We start from the raw sequence: 15478 nt of genomic DNA, 5'->3' as shown, positions 1-15478 counted from the left end.
CTTCTTTAAATTGCTACTGGATAAAATTTGGGATTCAGAAATATTGTGCAAACCTACGCATGTTTACTCAAAAGCTCGCCTCACTGAATGTGATGGTACTTAACTTCCAGATAAACATGGTTAGGATCACACTAAGTAAAAAATGAAATATCCAGGTATCCTCCTGCCAGTCTTGACAGCCCACCTGTCCTCCAGCTACTCTGCATCTCTCCAGGCCTGCCTCAACAGCTGCCCAGCTGTTGCTGCTCAAATGACAAGTGGTCCAGGTTTTCAATTGGTACTCATCAGATTAGTGTTCCGAGTCCTATTTTGCCTTTGTGGGTTCAGTTTGGCCAGATTTGGAGCAAGAAAATATTTTGGGAAATAGGTGCAGTCCTATTGGTTATGTCGTTACTAACTGAGACCACTTTAATGTGATCATGGCTAATGATGAATAGATGTTGACAGTTAGGAAGATTTCATTAAGAGAACGACACGTGTTCCCAGATAACTCCCCAACCTGCTTTGGTCAGAAGATCTGAAAATGCTGGCTGTGGAGTGCAGAAACATGTATGCCCGACTGATTTTAACTGGGTATTAGCATGTGTGCCTTGCTCCCTTGATAGCATTTCTCGACTTCATCCAAATCCAGAACACAGTTTAGAGAACATGCCACTTTTCAGAACCCACAAACCATTAAAGTTACACTCTCACTCTCTCCCCTTCCCCTTTTTGGAAATGCAATTATTTCTTTGAACAAACATTTAGGCTCTTCTATTCTCCTACGTCTCCCCGTATCCAAACCAGTTTACCACCGGTTAATCACAATACTGAATATTTAACTTTAGTTACAAATGACAGATAAAATAGGCCACAAAGTTCTACAAAGTAAATTAGAAAAAAAATCAGTCTCTTTGCAATCATAAATAAGTAGAAAATACAAACAGTTGTTTACAACGTTCCCCTCCCCCCCACCCCACCATCCCACCCCCACCCATTGCCCTTTCATTTGGCAGAATCTACTGTCGACATTCAGATTTACCACATTCCATTAATCAGAAGTTCTGTGATGCGAGCATGTGCTCCTTGCAAGAGAAAACCTAGGGATGATGGACCGAGTCTTGTTGTGTGAAATGACAATGTGATCTAGGCTTTACTTTTTTGTTAAACTAACCAGCCAGAGTACCTTTTAAGGCAGGCATGGACAAATTGTGGTGCTCCGGATGTTTTGGCCTTCAACTCCCATAAGCCCTGGCCAACATAGCCAACAGTGAGGGATCATGGGAGTGGTCTTCCAGATGTTTCGCTCTACAAGTTATCCACCCCTGTTTTAAGGTCACTCTGTTACATATCTTTTTTTAAAAAAAAAAAAACACAACCTCTTTCACCTCAGCATGGAAGTAACTGATTAAAATGGCACAGCTTAACCTCAAAATGGGCTGGGTACTGTTATGCCTTAGCTGGAACTCTTAACGGTGCAGGACTAATTCCTTTTGGTATGTTCTGGAAAGTCATCCTCCCCCAATATGTCCCCCTCAGTTGGTGTCTTCACCTGGCTCAGCAGCTGCTCTTGAAAACCTGAACTCGTTTCTTGAATTGTTTATCAAACTATTGCACCAACTTTTGTGCAATATGCACCAGGAAAAGTCAAGGGGATTAACAGCTAAGCAGTCTCTGACCTAACTTCTCATCGCCTTTCAGTATATGAATGACTGAAAGTCTGACCTGTGCTTCACTGAGTTAAATTAGTTAGCAATGGACTTTGGGCTAGAGATGCCTTCTAGTCCTCACAGAATTTAGGGGAAATAGTAGCTTTCCCTTGGCTTTCTTACATTTCCCTGATTAATCTTTTCATTGGCCATTATTCAACCAGAAGGTAACCATTTCCAAAGGGGCAGGATTTGATGATGATCCCATTTGGTCATCATATATTCTGGAAGTGTTTGATTTACAGCTCTCATGATAGGATGGTGATAGGAAAATGAAAGCACCCTGACCTTAGCCACTTGTGTTTACTGAAAGCTCAGTTCCTTCACAAAAACAAATCACAGACTCCAGCTACAAAAAAAAAAAAATTAGCTATACAAAACACTTGAAATAGTTGCGCTTTGGTCCTTTTTTATTTAAAGTTGTTCTTTCAATTTTATATAAAAACTAACATGACTTAGAGCAAGCATAAGCATAACCAATATGCAGTGGCCAATGAGAGCATAGGTTGCACGTAGTTTAAGGTGTGTTTTTTTATGCATTTAGGAATGTTTTTAAATACTGGCTAGGTTCCAGGTTAAACTACAGTATCTGTCACTGACAGACTAAACTGGCTATATAAACACATAGGTAAAAGCTTTGCTGCCATTTCTGGCTTATAATCCTGCCCATATTATATTTACTGCCAATAATAACTTCAAAGGGGCTAGCCCCCAAAGATCAATGCCCATATGGAAGGGGCTAGTGGCTTTATCCAACACTGAATGTGGAGGATAATTAAAAAAACAGGGCTTGGTCAAATTTGAGGTGTTTTCCAGAAGCAAATCCTTATCTCTGAATAAAGTGGGAAAGTTCTTAACATTGAGTTTACCAATGAAAATCTTGCTCAGGTGTTTCATGCCTCATCCAAACTGAAAAGGCTTTTGTAGCTGACTTCATCTCCTTGTGCTTCCTCATCTTAGAATGATAAAAAAATGATGACTCTGCTTGCGCCTGTGAAGATCAGGAACTAAGTCTATATTCTGCATCTCTCTTTCTTTCTTCCTCTCTCTCTCTCTTTCTCTCTCATCTGAATGTGTTCGGAATATTCCTGCAGCAGAAGCTTCACCAGCATTGGTTCTAGTGGCCATTTTCTGACTCTGAACCGAATGATATGCAACTTATCTGACTTTTACGATACAAGCCCAACACTGCTTTTTGTGTCCTGATAACGATAAATTTTGGCAAATTTGTGATTTTAAACAAACTTTAGAATTGCACAGCACTTTTGCAGCATCATTGTAAAATGCAGCATTTATAAGCATTCTTTGACTTAAGCTAAATACTCTAAGAAAATTCAAGTCAAAAAAACAGTCCATTTATTGAGGACAGCCTACGAAAAAGTGGGCCACTTCCTACATTAGGCTGCTCGATGACTTGAGTGATCTGTCAAGTCACTCTCATGCCTCAGTGTAATGTAAGAAGGGCCGGGCACATACCTGCTTCTCAGAGAAACCCTTCTATGGTGTTACCAGTAGATCAACTCAACTGCACTCAGAACTCATGACTTTCTCAGAAGTCTACATATAAACTCTTCCATGTTACTGTATTAAACGCAGCATCTACTTAGGAGAGAATTCCTTTGATGGAGGAAGTACCCCTCACCCTGCCCCTGAGAGGGTACTATCTGGCAAAATGTCTTGCAAGCAAGCAGGATTCTGCCTCTCTCTTACAGACTGTTCACGCAAGAACTGTATTCGGAGATGGTGGTTGATTGGATTGTTCCCTTGGTTCCAAACTGCTCCCAATCCCTAACCCATATTGCAGCTTTTCCAATTATACACACAAATATATTCTTACATGGACCACAGCAAACATAAAAGCATGTACCCTTTCCCCACTTCAACCAGAGGAAGTTTCTTAAAATAACATGATTTTTTTTAAAGAAAAGGAAAGCAAATTTCTCCAATGAGAGATTGACTTTTTCTAAGTTTTTACCCTGTTCCCAACCACACCAGCACCTAAAGAAATCTGAGACTTGTATATGCATATACTTATATATGTATGTGTCAATGCAATCCTATGTATATTTACTCAGAAGCAATTCTCGCTGTGTTTGACGGAGCGTATTTCCAAGTAAGTGTGCACAGGATTGCGGCCTGTGTCTATTGCTGGCAAGAAAATCAACTCAAAGTGGTGAGGTGTTATTATGAATAGGAGTTAGTTAGATATATTGTGTGGGGAGAGGGAGAAATCGTAAATTCCTGCAGTGTGCCTAGTTTGATATGAAAGCTCTGCCTCTAAATAGAGCAAGAGGCATCCGCTGTGATTTACTTTACAAAATATTAAAAAATAAAAACCAAACACACAAAAAATAACTTTCTCTGTGAGAAATAAAAATAAATCCTAGTGCAAATATAAAGCTCTGTAAACCTGGTCCTATGAGAGATTCTATGGTTAGTAAACGGCAGTTTTAAAGCAGGCATCTTCCTCTCATAGAGAGAGCTCACATCATGGTCTCCACGATGATATGAGTTGGCTTGATCAGTTCACCGTTGGCCATTCCAGGAGGGCAGAAGGGGGCAGCGCTCTCGGTTTCTTTGTTCCACCGAGTGATCTCACGGGGGGCAGCCACGGCCTTCACTCTCTAGGGAGGAAACAAGACATGTGGGGATTAGAGACGGCGCTGGGGTGATTTGGTTGTGTTCGTACTGTACATCGCTGCAAATAACCCTAGGGCTCATCTACACCAAGCAGGGTATTCCACTGTGAAAGCGGTATGAACGCGGTATATAAAAGACAGGAGCCACACTGCTGATTTATAGCGGTATTGAAGGTCACTGCAGGAGCCACACTACTGCTTTATAGTGGTACTGAAGTGCACTGACAACTGTTGGGGCCCATGACACATCTACACCAAGCAGGATATAACACTATGAAAGTGATATGAAAGCAGTATATGGTGTGCGTCAGTGGGCCCCAACAGTTGTCAGTGCACTTCAGTATCCTGCTTGGTGTAGATGAGCCCCTGGCCTTCAGATACACACTGATGGGATCTGAGCTGGCAACATCTGACCAGGCAAGAGATTTGGGGGTCTGGGTGGACTGTTCAATGAAACCACTGGACTGCTGTGCTGCAGCTGGGGAACAGGTAATTGCCGAGCAAGAAAACAAGAGGAAAGAGATCAGTGGTAAAACAGCCAACATCATGATGCCTTTCTACAAATCTATTCAGTTGTGCAACTGGAGCTGGTCCAAAGTTCAGCCCCACAGGACAGCTGATGATGGGGACAGCAAGAAGAAGGCTTTCTTTTTTAAAAAAAAATTAAAATCATTGTATAGTCAGAGGGGTGGACAGCTGGGCACATACATAGTTACGAGTGCTCGCTTTATTACGTTAATTTAAAAAAATATGTGTTATCCTTTTCTACAAGAAAATAGTGCTTCTTCCCTAGTAAATGTGTTTTACTACCAGTGCAACAGAAAAAATAAAATCCATGTTCCTGTTGTCATGACGGTGCCATGATTTAAATCAATATAAAATGTGAAACTGCACATGCCCAGATAATTTTGCTTTAATTAGGACTGGCAAATTGTCTTTATTCCCAGGAAAGGCTAATGCAAGGAAAGAGGCTTTCCTTGACTCAAAGGTGTTAAGTTTTCCACTAGGTGGCTCTCTGAACTCCGCACGGCAGCAGATGTACTCTGCTCCTTCCACAGAGCCTAGAACAGAGCAGGTGGTTGATCAGCCCTTGTGTGCAGCAGACTCAATGGAAGGAGGGCTGCACATGCTGCATGAGGACCTTCATTCATTAATTCTTTCACTTTATGAGTCACCCTACAGCGGAAGCTCTCTGGACAATGTGTATAAGAAAGGCAAAAATAAAACCATTGATAGTACCACACAATAAAACACATTAAGAAGTACTGTTTTTAAAAGCAGCAGCAACAACAAAATCAGTATTTAAATGATGAATAACTAAGCAGCAAAAAAAATGGAGAAGACTATTTTAAAATGCTGCATTAAACATATTTAAAATAATGCAAGTAGTCTGGGAGAATATAAAGGTCTTTGCCTGGTGCCAAAAAGTCAACAAAATAGGCACCAGGCAGACTTCTCTAGGGCATTGCACAATTTGGGGGCCACCACAGAAAAGGCATTCTCACAAGTAGCCGCCCACTGAAACTCAATGCCTAGGGGCAGCTGGGACTTATGGGTTTTTCATATCTTTACTCCACTGGTAAATATGGACATCTTGAAATCTGATTACCGGTATAACAATTAGACTATGGCCAGCTTTCATTGCCACTATCTGTACTCAGGCAGAGAGGCCATAGTGCAAAATAAATGTGTGCTGGATCTATAAATACAGGGTAAAAGTGTAGAAAATGTGCCTCTTGCCCTTTAAGGAATACATGCAAATGGAAGCCCCATATCCTTGCCTTATTGTTCCTTTGCATTTGGATGCTATGATACTACATGCTTGCACACTTGCTACGTATTGCACTCCTGTATTTTGTATCTGAGTAGTTACCACACCAGTAGATAGCACTGTATCAGAAGACTCCTTAAGAAATAGGGCCAAGAGGCAGGCGGACTGCACTGGTTTGCCTGTTGCTTAGAACACAGGTCCAACTAATGAATCAGGAACCAATCCTGGATTGCAGCTGACTTATGTTGGCTTGTAACAGTAGCACCACCACAATCCAAACATATATATGATTAAAAAAAATTAAGAAGTGAGTCTCTAAATCCATGTTTGGCATAAGAGTGGCCCCAGATCTGAAAAGATGAGAACTAATGACTTACAAGAATCACCTGGGATAAAGGGCTTCACAGCTATCTACCTCTATTCACTTCCTATCACATGGATTTCTAACTTCACCTCATTATGGTAGGCTTCCAACTGCCCAGTTATTGAATTTACTGTGCACCTGCAATCTTCTCCAGAATAAAATAAATATGATCAACTCACAGATACCTTCTTTAATGGCACTGAGCCTTATTCTGGTCAACACAGGGACTCAACTACATCCAGTTTTAGAGCCTTGTGAATTCTCTGAAATATGCATTGTGCTTGTGTATCTTTTTCAAGTGTAGGAAGTCCGCGTGTGCAGGTGAAGAACCTCAGTGCTTGCAGCAAATCATTTAAATTAAGGCCAGGAAAACAGCCAGTGCAGACCAGGCTTCACGGTTGTTTTGTACTTGCCTCAATGAGAGAGCCATCTGACCGGAGAATGCGGATGACCATAACCAAAGGGATGCAGATCATAGAAGAGAGGGCGAGAATCCAGCCCAGGCCGATTGACCATTCAGGGTATATGTACACCTTGTTGTAGGTCAGTGGTGTATACTTGACCAGAGAAAAGATAAAGCACCCCTGTGTCAGGAAAGGAAAGGGAACAAAACAAGAAAGAGACAGCTTCAGATCATGTTAGAAGAATTATTTTCTCCAACTGAGAGTATATACTGTATGGATTTACAGTATCAGTGTACCATTTACAAAAGCAACATTGACAATAGAAAAATTTCCCCAAGGGTTGATTTTTGGTGCATTTTGCACCCTTCACATCCCTAAATCTGCTCAGAATCCCTCTCTCCGCACCCCCATCTGTGAACTGAGGCAGAACTGAATTTTTAAGGTTTTGAGCTATTGAACCAGTGCTTTCTCAACCTCCTAATATATAAGACCTTTTCGGAGCCTTAGGAGTGAACAATCCACACATCTCATTCCTTCCTTCCTATTCTATTACCTTACCTCTTACCTCTTCCTCTGCCCCTCACACCACAATGCCGGAAATATATGTGTGCATGTTTATACGAGGTAGGAGAACTTCCCTATTATGCTAGCTTTAAGTCTTTCTGAGAATCGTGGCTGTAAGACCTTTAAACCAGCAGGAGGCTACTCCAGTTTGTTCTCCAGGTCTTTTTTCCATTCAAGTAAAAAAAAAAAGAAGCGTTGTCTGATTTGTAGCCATTTGGAACATACCGTATTTCTTCGATTCTAAGGCGCCATCGAATCTAAGGCGCACCAAATTTTTAGAGCTCTTACTTTAGGGGAAAAAGTGCGTCTTAGAATCGAAGAAATACGGTACCACACAATTTTATGCATATTGACTCAAGAGGTGAGTCCTACTGTGTTCAGTGGGACTTTGCTATTTGGTAACTATACAGAGGTTTGCAACCTAGTCCAACTGAACATACTGGCCCCTTTATAATAGCTCAGGCCCATCACATTACAATATCTTTGAACAATGTTTGCTTACGGTCCTTTTCTGACATAGTACAGAAAGTGAATATATATTATGCCATTCCAAAAAGCAACAATCAAATAAAAACAGCACAGCCAGCAGAAAAGATGATAAGAACCAATGACCATTTAAAGGATCTCAACTACAACTGCAAGCGTGCAAGATCTAGGGATGCTGTGAAAAAAAAATCACATGGGGATGCTCACACAAGCAAGTACCCCCTTTGAGTTCTCGTGAGCCAGGCCTTGCTTGCAGTCTGCTTGCCTTACCAGCCCTAGAATCCCAGGTGGGAAAATGAGACTCTTCACAGGATTCTTGCCAGGAAGGAGGCCGCTGTCAGGCCTTGCTTGCAGTCTGCTTGCCTTACCAGCCCTAGAATCCCAGGTGGGAAAATGAGACTCTTCACAGGATTCTTGCCAGGAAGGAGGCCGCTGTCAGGCCTTGCTTGCAGTCTGCTTGCCTTACTGCATCCCCAACCTCTCCTTCCCCAAGGGCCCAAACACAGGGAAGCAGCGTCCACTACACAGAAGCCCTGGTCATCTGTGTTTGCCCACAGGGGAATGGGACAAGTTCTACCAGCCCTAGAATCCCAGGTGGGGAAATGATGCTCTTCACAGGATTCTTGCCAGGAAGGAGGCCGCTGTCAGGCCGAGTCCCATCTCCAGCATGAAAATGAAGCTCCACCAGGGCCCGCGGAGCACACACTGGCCCTGTTCAGACAACACGCTCAACCATGCTGCTTAACCACAAAATGGTTAACGGAATGCAATGCATTCCGTTAACCATTTTGTGGTTAAGCAGCATGGTTGAGCGTGTTGTCTGAACGGTGCCACTGTTGCCTCTGCCTTCCCCATGTCCTTGGAAGAAAAGCTCTTGGGATAGGTGAAGGGTGGCAGAGGCAAGTCCTTTGCCTTCGCACTTGTGAGCCTTCTGCAAGTGCTCAAACCCTTCTGGGATAACCATTGAGAACAGGACAGTCTTTGCTTGGTTCCAAAAACAACCAAGCACGTCTGGGGTATGGAGTTCCATAATTTGGGCACCGACACAGAGAGGCTCCTTCACTTCAGAAAGAAAGGTGGCCCAGAGAAAGGCCTCTGAAGATCTTAATTGGGAGTCAAGTTCATGTGGGAGGAGGTGATATTTTAGATGCCCACGGCCATTTGGGGCTTTAAAACAGTTTCTAGATTTGGATCTAGAATCAAACTGGTCGCCAGTGAAGATATTGTAATTCTAGAGTAATGTGGTCACACATGACAAATATACATATTTAATCTCGTTCCTCAATTCATGAAGCCATTTTTGGAGAAAAGGAGAAGCAAAATAGCTTAGCCTACAAAAGATGCTAAGCCATGCTTTAGCCGAGATGTTTCAAAACCTACCACGCAGAGAATCGGTGTGATTACAATCCAGCTCCATTTCATCCAGGGCCCAGGTCTGTAACCAATCATATCTTCAATGGCATCGTAAAAATTGTCAGCGCCTAGAGTTCAAACACAAGGGGAGGCAGTTTTATTACTCTGCATGCAGTACAAACCATTTTTAAGGGAGGTGAAAAATACCCAGAAAAAACCACAACTTTCACATTTTTGCACTGTGTTTGATGCTGTTGTTTCCCAAATCTGTTTTGGGCAAAAAAAAAAAAAAATTCAATGGACTTCTTCTCTCTCCATCACTATGTGATGCAGCTAATCAGAAGTTACATAGTAAAAGCGACGATATCAGAGCCACAAACCAAATCAGATTTGGCTACATGATGGGATCAGTGAAAGCTAACAAAACCACGCTGCTCTCTCTCTGGAATAGCTGTAATTGTATCAGAATGGGCATATAGGACACATTTTCACTCAGATTACATACAAATGTGCCTCCCAAACTATCCCCAGGCTGATGCTGCACTGGATTCGTTGCCGTAGAACAGCATAGCAAAGGAAAGCATGGGTCCAGTGGCTGAGACACATTTCCCTTTCCTCTAACTTTCCTGTCCTTTCAAATGTCCCCCTGAAAGAGAGGGTATGCTTTTATAGATAGGTACAAAAATGTTCCAAAAACTTGCCACTTACCCACCTTGGCTTAGCTCCTCTCACAATTAATACTGAGGAGTACAAGCTCCATATTTTGTGGCTACTAGGAGGAGGGCTTTCTCCGCTGTGGCACCCCGGTTGTGGAACGAGCTCCCCAGAGAGGTCCGCCTGGCGCCTACACTGTACTGCTTTCGTCGCCAGCTGAAGACCTTTTTATTCACTCAGTATTTTAACACTTAATTTTAACTTAAATTTAAATTTTACTGTTTTAACTCTGTATTTTAATCTTATAATCAACTTTGCTGTGTGGTTTTATCCTGGTTGCGCTTTTTATACTGTATTTCGTAATTGTGTTTTTAACCTCTTGGATGTTTTTTGTGGTTTTAATTTTTGTGAACCGCCCAGAGAGCTTCGGCTATTGGGCGGTATAAAAATGTAATAAATAAAATAATAATAAATAAATAATTTTTAAGGCTACGCTCCAGGTTCATTTTCTATGTAGAAAAATCTAGTCTACTATCCTAATTTAAAATGGTAATTGTATGTTTCCTATTCACTAGCTATGTCCCTACACATGTTCAGAAATAAGTGGGATGTTGTGCATCTGTCATCTTGTAACATTGCTTAGCAAAGCTGGCTCGTAGCTGCATTAATGGGTGGTTTCCAGCCTTCTAGCTATGCCACATGAATGGGAAAAAGCTAGTGCTTCCAAGGGACATTCGCTTATGTATGCTTCTGGTTTGCAGTCCCTGTGTGTTGCCATGTTTGATAACCAGCTAATGGTCTCACTGCGATTCAATCTATGGATTGGAACGTTGTGTCCTTATGTAGAGGAGTTTAGGCTTTATCCATCTCTTTGTCCAGATGGGTATTGTTCCTGGTAGGTAACAGCCTATGAAGTGAGATTGGGCAACATTCAAACTAGATTTCCCATACCCTCCATCCCTTGGGAAAGAACTATTAACGCATAGCTGCTCTAGCTGCTATTTATTTTATAGATTTACACCCTGCTTTTAATAAAGTGGTTTATCTAAAAACAACTTTAAAAGTAATCAGAATCTGAAGCTCCCAGCTGAATCCCTAGTTTTTTGTTTTAAAAAACACGTTTACAACTTACTCACCGTAAACCCAGGCTACAGCAATGCATTCAAAGAATGCAACCCACAAAAGGCATACACCACTAGCTGCATAGTAGTCAAAGAGTTGAAACACATACATGCCACCCTGAAAAAGAGAGACACAAGTGGAAAATTAAAAATGAGTGCTATAAAAAGCATTAAAACTTCCTGCAGCTCTTTAAAGACTAACAGTTTTATTGTGGCATGAGCTTTCATGGACACTCTCCACCTCATCTGATACATCATCAGACAAGTGCTATTAATACACAACCACCATCACCACACACACACACACACACACACACATACACACAGAGTGTGTGAAAAGCCAGCTGACCTTCATCACTCTCCTTCCCAGCTATGAATCACACTGCAGAAAATTACCCATCAACAAATAGAACTGCCAATCAACTCTTGGGAGTTAGTTGTAAGTACATACCGCTGTTCTCTCCAGAACATGCACTCATTTCTTATATGGAAGGCATTTTGAAAGAGAGGGTGATTGACCAAAATTAAGCCACTTTAGCTTAATCTACTCAAATGCCACAAAGTATTTGCTTCTTAAAAGATGGCATTTTAGGATGGAAATGTATAGAAATATGATGGAAGAAAACAATTGGTCTTCAACAGAAATGGCTATAATGAGGCCAATATAAAGATCAGCAAGGAACTTCCTAACATATGGGCTGATGTATTTTTCCCTCTCAGCATGACTTTTTTCCATGAACAATACTGATCTTCTAGAAGATTCTGTTATCAAACATTAAATATAATGAGATAGATTGCAATCCAGACATAATTTCTCACGTGTTTTACATTTCACTAACTTTGCTTCATCTGTATCTACAGCACAATAGAATACAAATTCCTTTTAGACTTTAGTAGTGTCTTTGAGACCAAAAGCTTTGGGGAAATGCAGTGCTGGATAAAAGGGGTCAGTACTAATACAGGACTGAAACTGACATGGCCGGTCATTGGCACCATGTGGAGAATTCAAAGGAACAGGAGATTGGCACATGGAGGTACTCTCATTTGTTTTTTGCAGAGTCATCTTTTGAAGAACCTGAGTATTTGTTCATCTAGCCCAGTACTGTCTGATGTAGTTGGCAGGGGTTCTTCAGGGTCTCCAGGAGAGGAGATTTTTCATGTCACCTGATCTTTTTAACTTGCCTGTGATTGAACCTGGGATCTTCTCCATGCCATGCTTGTGGTCTACTGCTGAGAGAAGGTCCCTCCCTCTTGCACTGTGCAAGTTGACCACACAGAATGGATTCGTTTTGAAAAACAAAGCAAAACAAAATTGCCACTTTTACTTACTTCAGTCACCATAGTTAGTCCTAGAAGATAGCTGAGGAAACATATTATAGCGATGAAGATTTCCCGTCGGTAACCCTTCCTTAGGAAGGATGGGTACAGATCAACTAAAGATGTGATCTGTCCTTCAACTTCAACAAACTGGAGGGGAAGAAAAGAAAACCCATTAAACTAATGCCAGGCATGTGTTTCATTCCTTTTTTAAAGACACCCCTAGAAAATAAGGCTGGTACTTTCAGCAGCAGAGAGGTCTAAATTCACTTGCTTAACTCAAGACACAGGGGTAGTGTTCATTTTGGGTTCTTCCCCTGCACCTCCATTTAAAAAACAAACCAACCCTAAGCATGGAGGTTTGGGGGTTTTGTTTTTTTTACTGCTCATGGATCAAAGGAGAAAGAAAATGAGTATATTGAAGAGGCAATGGTGGTGTTATGCAGCATTTTTCATGATGTAGACAGTCCAGATAAAAAAGTATGTGCTTCTTAGAAGGAGAAATGTAATTCAAACAGGTTTTAAAAGCTAAGGGTATGATCATTCCCCCATGCAGGCACGGCATCTGGGTACAGAGGCATCCTCATGAGTCCCTTGCTAGAGCGCTTTTCCCACCCACCCCCTCCTTTCCCTTTTAACATGCACCAGAGCTGTCCAGGGAATAGAAGATCTGTGAACACCATCTTTATTCCCATCCAGCCCTGTTAATTTTACCAAATCCACTCGTGTTTCCCCATGCAATAATAATAATAATAATAATAATAATAATAATAATAATAATAATAATATGAATTAAGGCAAAATGTTCACGGCAAGAAAAATCTTGGGGGTGTAGACAATACTTATGTGACTCATTTGTAAGACTAGCTGTTTTCATTGCAAACCATCAAAGAGGGATAAAAAAGAAGCTCTGAGACACATTAACCATCCTGTCCTTGCATTCCTCTAATGAACAACCATGTAGTAATCTATTTGCCAAGCAGAATAGCCATTGGGAAAGAATCACCTTATTAGGAAAGTAAAATATTTTTCATGAACTGGTTAAAAAGAAGCCCAGAAAGAAGCCATCATTGTGACTCCGTTTCTTTTGTTAAGAAAATAATTATGAGTATTGTTCAATTATGTTTGAACTACTGCAGTGAGCTGTAGGCGGGGTCAGCCTTTGAGCATGATCCACAAACTCAGTTCAGAATACAGCAGCAAGACTCCCAACTGGGACAAGATGGTGATACAAGCATATCATGTTAATGCTTTGTCAACTTCACCGGCTCCCAGTCCATTTCTAGCCCTAGTGCTGGTTTTGACTTTTAAACCCTTCATGTCTTGGGACCTTTAAATCTTCTTCTGAGGCCCTTCTTTATGTTCCCCTGCCAAGCAAGGTAAGGCAAGCTAATCAAGGAAGGAGGGTGTGTTCAGCAGTGGAATGCCTCGCTGGATAGGCCCGCCTGGCACTACAGTGACGACATTTGAGCACCAGGTGAAAATCTTTCTGTTTTCCCAGGCCCTTTCATCCATTTCTGTTCATCTTTGGGGAAGGCTGGCCTACACACTCTCTCCTATGAGTTAATTAAAAGTGGAATACAAGAAACTTTCTTTATACGCATTAAGGGTTGTATTTGTTTTTGTTAATGACCAACAGCTAGACTAGTGCCAACCTCGGTCTGGCGTAACCTGCAAGCTACTTTATTAAAAAAAAAAATCCTCCCTAAACCTTGGGCGTTATATTAGAAAAGTGTTCTTGTGTTTCTTTTTTCTGTTGCAATGTAACTACAGTCCAGCTTGTTTCTAAGCTGCTCAAGCATTCCAAAATCCTGCTTGACAGTGCTCCAAAAGCAAACAAAACATTAAGTGCTCCAATTAGTTTTAATTATTCGACACAGTGAGAAATGACTTAAAATTACCAGGCAACCTTCAATTTACATAAGTACTTGGTTGCAGAACCACAGCTCGGAGCATGTTTTAACATTCAATTTGGAAGTGATTAAAAGTCACTCACTGGAGTTCAAAGATTAAGCACTAAAGAGCCATTTAGAACAAATGGAATGCGTTGCCAATTTAAGAGATCAAGTGAGTAACAACCAGAGGGAAAATTCCACTAATCTCTGCTCATATGAGAGGTTTTGAATTCAGTAAACTTTCTGCCCCTGTCAAGTAGATTTATTTACGTCAAAGCTACTTTCCCAAAAGAATAAATAGAAAATTGTTAGTTTAAAATTTTAAACCACCTCAAAAGATGTTCCCTAAAACCGTAGTATGGCTGTGCAACTAGCAACTGGCTAGAAATTATTAACACATTTCCTTGCATCACACAAAGAAGTCTTTCTGGGAGAGGGGAAGCAAACCCACCATTTTCCCAGGGAATAACTATGTGTACTGCACAATTAGTCCAGCTATACAAAAATCAACGTATCTGTTGGTTTCAGAATGAATGGCCTGGTTTTCAAAGGTGCTGAACTCTGAAAGACCTTACGAAATTGAAAGGCCAATACATGAGAGGGTGCTCAATCTCTTAGAAGCAAGCTCCAAAGGGTGGCTTTCTCTCTCCTTTAAGTAGGCACAAAGGGTTATCTCCAATGTTGGTCTTAACTTAAGTCCCATTCATTTCAATTGGTCTACTCTAAGTAGGACTAACAATGGATAAAACCCAGACTCCTGTGTAACCTAATTAGCTGCAAAACAGTGCATATGATGACATTGATTAATGTATGTCACAATTAAATATCATTTAATTGCAAGGGACCAGATAAGGAAACAGCACCTTGAGGTTAACAGGCCAGATCTGGGCTCTTGCAATTCTGCCCCCCCCTTGGTTCCCCCTACTTTGCTTTGAATTTTGCCCTCATTCTGCTTCATCACAACAGTTAAAGCTGCAGGAGCCCTGACTAACATGACCAGATACAAAAGGAGGAAGGGCTCCTGCAGCTTTAACTGTTGTGATGAAGAGGGAATTTCACCAGGTGCTGCATGCATACAAATGACACCTGCAAAATTCCCTTTTCTATGAAACAAAGATACAGGGGTCCTGTCCTCCTTTCCATATGGTCACCCTACTCCTAAGGCCTACCCAAAACCTCTTCCAGGGGCAGATTGACACTTTGTGTCATATCATTATGATCC

At 41.4% G+C, this 15478-nt stretch overlaps 1 protein-coding gene across 3 annotated transcripts in view; it reads right to left on the bottom strand.

Annotated features, from left to right (window-relative positions):
- Positions 1-961: 961 nt before the first annotated feature.
- Positions 962-15478, bottom strand: part of SLC6A6 (solute carrier family 6 member 6) — a 64183-nt gene continuing 49666 nt past the window's right edge. For all 3 annotated transcript variants that reach the window (XM_063121396.1, XM_063121398.1, XM_063121397.1), the window contains 5 exons: positions 12374-12511; positions 11060-11162; positions 9297-9397; positions 6872-7046; positions 962-4308 (listed from right to left, as the gene is read on the bottom strand). In XM_063121396.1, the coding sequence (XP_062977466.1) occupies positions 4172-4308; positions 6872-7046; positions 9297-9397; positions 11060-11162; positions 12374-12511 (654 nt within the window). In that variant the 3' untranslated portion in view covers positions 962-4171. The remainder of the gene's footprint in view (positions 4309-6871; positions 7047-9296; positions 9398-11059; positions 11163-12373; positions 12512-15478) is intronic.

The sequence above is a fragment of the Elgaria multicarinata genome, chromosome 3, assembly GCF_023053635.1.
Source record: "Elgaria multicarinata webbii isolate HBS135686 ecotype San Diego chromosome 3, rElgMul1.1.pri, whole genome shotgun sequence".
Classification (NCBI taxonomy): Eukaryota; Metazoa; Chordata; class Lepidosauria; order Squamata; family Anguidae; genus Elgaria; species Elgaria multicarinata.
Note: the sequence above shows the minus strand (reverse complement) of the source record. Positions and strands in the feature narration are given on the sequence as shown.